General features: G+C 49.6%; 1 protein-coding gene across 1 annotated transcript; it reads left to right on the top strand.

Moving 5' to 3' along the window:
- On the top strand, positions 1–1,074 carry LOC139388218 (uncharacterized). Its single transcript, XM_071134770.1, has one exon. It carries the CDS (start codon positions 1–3, stop codon positions 1,072–1,074), a length of 1,074 nt encoding a protein of 357 aa, XP_070990871.1.
- The last annotated feature ends 84 nt before the right edge of the window (positions 1,075–1,158 follow it).

Below are 1,158 nucleotides of genomic sequence, written 5' to 3'. Positions count from 1 at the left end.
ATGGGCATGGATTTTGTGTATATCGTGGAAATGGTGGAGGTCGTGGGCATCGCACTGGGAGTCATAGGATTAATACTGACCATTGTGATCTGTGCTCTCCCCACCTGGATAGAGACAACCTTTATAGCAGGTAACGTTGTCACCACAAAGGTGGTCTTGAACGGCCTGTGGATGTGCTGTTTGACCCTAAGCACGGGTCAGACACGGTGTGAGATGGACAACTCCATGTGCTTTTTTCCCGATCTTTGGAACTATTGGGGACATGTTCTGGAGCCTGCCAAAGCCATGATCCTGACTGCCATCATCCTGGGGGTTCTGGGGGTCATGTTCTCCATGGTTGGAGCCAAGTGCACTGACTGCATCAAAGACAAAACATCTCAGGACAAGTTGATAATTATTGCTGGAATACTTTTCATCCTGGCCGGAATTCTCATCCTCATCCCTGTTTCCATGGTAGCTAGATCAATTATCAGATGCTCCTCCGAACGGATCAAAGCTGTGTTGGGGGCCTCGCTGTACTTCGGCTGGGTGGCGGCTGCCCTGCTCCTGATTGGAGGGGTCACACTGTGCATCACTGTGGGAGTCTTTGGGTGGATGATGGGAATCTTTGGATGGATAGCCTCCCTAGTGCCCTGTGCTCTCTATATATTGCGCCCATTCTATTTTTTTCCTGAGCCCCCCTTTAGGGACATATGGATGCTTCTGATGCCAACCTTCATCTCCACCATCCTGGGAGCTCTAGGAGTGATGGGGTCCATCTTTGGGACCAGGTGCTGTAACTGCATCAAGAGTAACAGGACCAGGGTCAAGGCCAGGTTCATCGTTGGAATGTTCTTCATCCTGGCCGGTATCCTGCAGCTCACCACTGAATTTGTTATTGTCCATTACTTGATAACGGATGTCCACCTGCAGCTCACATATCTCGTCATTCATCCAATCAACTGGGTTATTATGTTAGCTGAATTGAGTTGCTGGTCCGCCTGCATGCTCCTGATCGGAGGGACCATACTCTGCTGCTCCATATTCAAGAGGAACCAACCAGACTTAACAATGACCCAATCAACCTCCCGCTAACAGCTCTGTCTTCAACAGGTCATATAGGACTTTATGTCATATTGTGTTGGGATCATAGTCTGGTGCAGCTGCTGCTGCTACTGC

The sequence above is a fragment of the Oncorhynchus clarkii genome, chromosome 29 (genome assembly GCF_045791955.1).
Source record: "Oncorhynchus clarkii lewisi isolate Uvic-CL-2024 chromosome 29, UVic_Ocla_1.0, whole genome shotgun sequence".
NCBI classification, from domain to species: Eukaryota; Metazoa; Chordata; class Actinopteri; order Salmoniformes; family Salmonidae; genus Oncorhynchus; species Oncorhynchus clarkii.
This window is presented reverse-complemented; position numbering and strand designations above follow the sequence as displayed.